At 42.9% G+C, this 2,822-nt stretch overlaps 1 protein-coding gene across 1 annotated transcript; it reads left to right on the top strand.

Annotated features, from left to right (window-relative positions):
* The first annotated feature begins 1,846 nt into the window (after positions 1-1,846).
* On the top strand, positions 1,847-2,386 carry LOC107460895 (formin-like protein 5). Its single transcript, XM_016079321.1, has one exon. It carries the CDS (start codon positions 1,847-1,849, stop codon positions 2,384-2,386), a length of 540 nt encoding a protein of 179 aa, XP_015934807.1.
* The last annotated feature ends 436 nt before the right edge of the window (positions 2,387-2,822 follow it).

Here is a 2,822-nt window from a genome sequence, read left to right as displayed (position 1 = left end):
CGCAGCCACCTTCTCCGCCACCATTCCATCATCACCGCCGGCGACAAAGCACTCGGCGGCACCTCCCTCTCTTTCCTTCTTTCACATTTTCCCGTCAACCTCCTTCACTCAGTCTCTCGTTCTCCCGTTGCAACCACCACCGCCGCTCTTCTGCCATAACCGCCACCATTCACGGCGACGCAACTTCTGATTTTGCTGCTCCTCCCCTAATTTCCTTTCCATTCTTAGTTCCCCTCCGCTCCCAGGTTCCTGCTCCATTTCTATTTTTTTTCTGTTTTTTCTTTTTAATGGTTCATTTCTGTAGTTACTGTAATTGTCTGTTAGTTAGTTTAAATTCAAATGTTGCATGTTAGGTTAGATAGAAATATTTGTTGTTAGGTAGCTAGGGCTGGATAGAGGATTCTAAGCCTGATAAGTGCTCCGTATGTGCATATTTGCTGTTTGTTTCCTTGGGTACTGTATGTTGATTTTGGGTTGCTATTTTATGAAAATTGTGTTGCCTGCATGATATTTCACTGCTGCTGTGTTTAATTGATGTTATAATCCTACTGTTTGTGCTATCTTGCTATCCGGGAACGTCCAATTTTAAGCCGGAATGCTGCCCAATTTTCAAGAGAATTAGTTTCATTTTGGTCTTTATTTCAATTTTGGGCCAATTTCTGCCTTCTTTTTAAACTTCCCGGATTTGCATCAATCATTGTGAATATGAACCGCAACTTCTCTTGTCTTTGAGCAAAAATATCATCATGCCAACTAATCCGCTTTTCTAACTTACTAATTTCTTTAACCATTTGACATTTACTCACCTTTAATCCTCTTTAACCATTCTTTCTAAAGTATGATGATTTATGCTTAATGAGTTAGAGTTGTTGACTTTAATGAAGCTTGCATTCTTGGTTTACTTGTTCACTTATGTTTACTTGTTACCAATTCTTTGCATATTCATTTCAACATCATGATTGTTCTTAGCCAAATATATCCTGAACATGCCTTCTTTGTTACATGCTAAGTGTTTTATTGCTTATATTCTATCATATTTTTGAGGATGTCAGATAAAGGAAAAGCTATAGCCACTGCCTCCAAGAAAAGGAAACACTCTACACCCTCTATTCCCTCCATTTACAAGCATTGTGCTAAGAATCCTCTGAATGACGAAGAAAAAGAAAATCAGCAGTTACCTTCTACGGATCCGACCAAGTTCCCCAATCTCTACTGTGAGCTTCGATTTTCCAAATATCGAACAACAAAGCTGAATACTGAGAAGAAATTGCTCCTACCCAATGATGTGAGACGGTCCATTACTAGCTGGATCCTTGAGTTGGGTCTCGATTTTGTTGACAGAGATTTGGGGGATATTAACATCTCTTGGGTGAAGGAATTTTACTGCAACTTCTTCCGTCCCACCTTGGATTCGGTTTAGGTGAGGGGTAGAGAGATCATGATTACTGAGACTGCCATTGGGGAGGCGTTGCAGTGCCGACATATTCCTGATGGCACTTGCGCCCATCAGTAGGCCGAGTTGGCCATACACAGCATGACTTTTGATTATGAGGCACTTAGGAGCGTCATTGGTTTACCGGATGCTACATGGGTTATGGATGCGAACAATACCAAGCCTAAGGGGATGCTATTTGCACACTTGACTAGAGAGGCCAAGACTTGGCAAATGATCTTTGCCCACTATGTCTTGCCTACCACTCACTTCTCTGAGATCCCTATGGAGATGCTTCTGCTGATTAGGTGTGTTATGGAGGGGAAGGACGTCTCTTTTCCTCGACTTATCTGACAGTGCATGTGGCGGGCGCATATTCGTGGCCTACTCCCATTTCCTACTTTGGTCACGAGTATGGCGTCCCTAGCTGAGGTACCCTGGCTGGACGATGATGTGACACCACCACCCCCTGATGCAGATGACAGGGAGGTTACTATTCCTTGGGGTGGTTGGGTGCACGAGAAGCCCCCAGCTAGATGCCGTTCTAGAGCTAGAGCAGTCGTGGGGACACCTTCACCATCAGCCCCTACAGCAGCCCCATCCTCTTCTACAGCAGCAGTTCCATCTTCATCTACAGCTCCACCTTCAGTCCCTGAGCCTACTTACCTATTGGTCCAGCGTCTATTCCGGTTTTTGGAGCGAGAGAGACTCCATGTCAGACGTCGATTAGATCGGATGGACCAGGCGCTTATTTCTCTGGGTGCTGAGTTACCTCCACTTCCCGACTCTCCGGCCTCCAATGAGCCGGATCATCAGGAGGAGGATGTGGAGGCACCGACTCAGCAGGATGCCCCAGCCACTACAGAGCCACCACAGCCCCATGCGGAGCCGATCCCACCGTCTCAGACAGATTCAGCACCTACCGTTGTCCCTTCCACTGATCCTCCAGTTTAGCATCGAGGACGATGCTTGATCTTAAGTGTAGGGAGGGAACCGATGAACATTTTGGCTACTTTCTTAGTTTTGCATATCTCTTGTATATATTTTGATGCATTTTGAGTTTACTTTGGATACTTTTACTTCTTATTTTGGATTTTAGATATTCTGATGCTTATGGATATTTTTTAGATGTTTTAGATGATAGATTCCATACTTTTAGCTGGATTTTTCTTTATACCTCTTTGCATATATTTATTTTTAGTTTGTGGTTGTGATTAGAAATCATCCTTTGAATTGCAAACACTTAGTCACCCTTTTGCATGAGAAATTGGTTTTAAGCAGAAAAGGAAAGGGTGAACTAAGAAAATTTTTGAATTTTTCAACCACAACAATGCTTAGTCAAATATTGAAATTTTCAATAAATTTAAATATAGGGCATTAACCCAATTGA

Source organism: Arachis duranensis, chromosome 8 (genome assembly GCF_000817695.3).
Source record: "Arachis duranensis cultivar V14167 chromosome 8, aradu.V14167.gnm2.J7QH, whole genome shotgun sequence".
NCBI classification, from domain to species: Eukaryota; Viridiplantae; Streptophyta; class Magnoliopsida; order Fabales; family Fabaceae; genus Arachis; species Arachis duranensis.
The sequence above is the reverse complement of the archived record's forward strand: the minus strand, read 5'-3'. Positions and strand labels throughout refer to the sequence as shown.

Bases quoted from the DNA above. Each gene is read 5' to 3' on its own strand.
- LOC107460895 (XM_016079321.1), top strand. From the start codon at position 1,847: ATGGCGTCCCTAGCTGAGGTACCCTGGCTGGACGATGATGTGACACCA.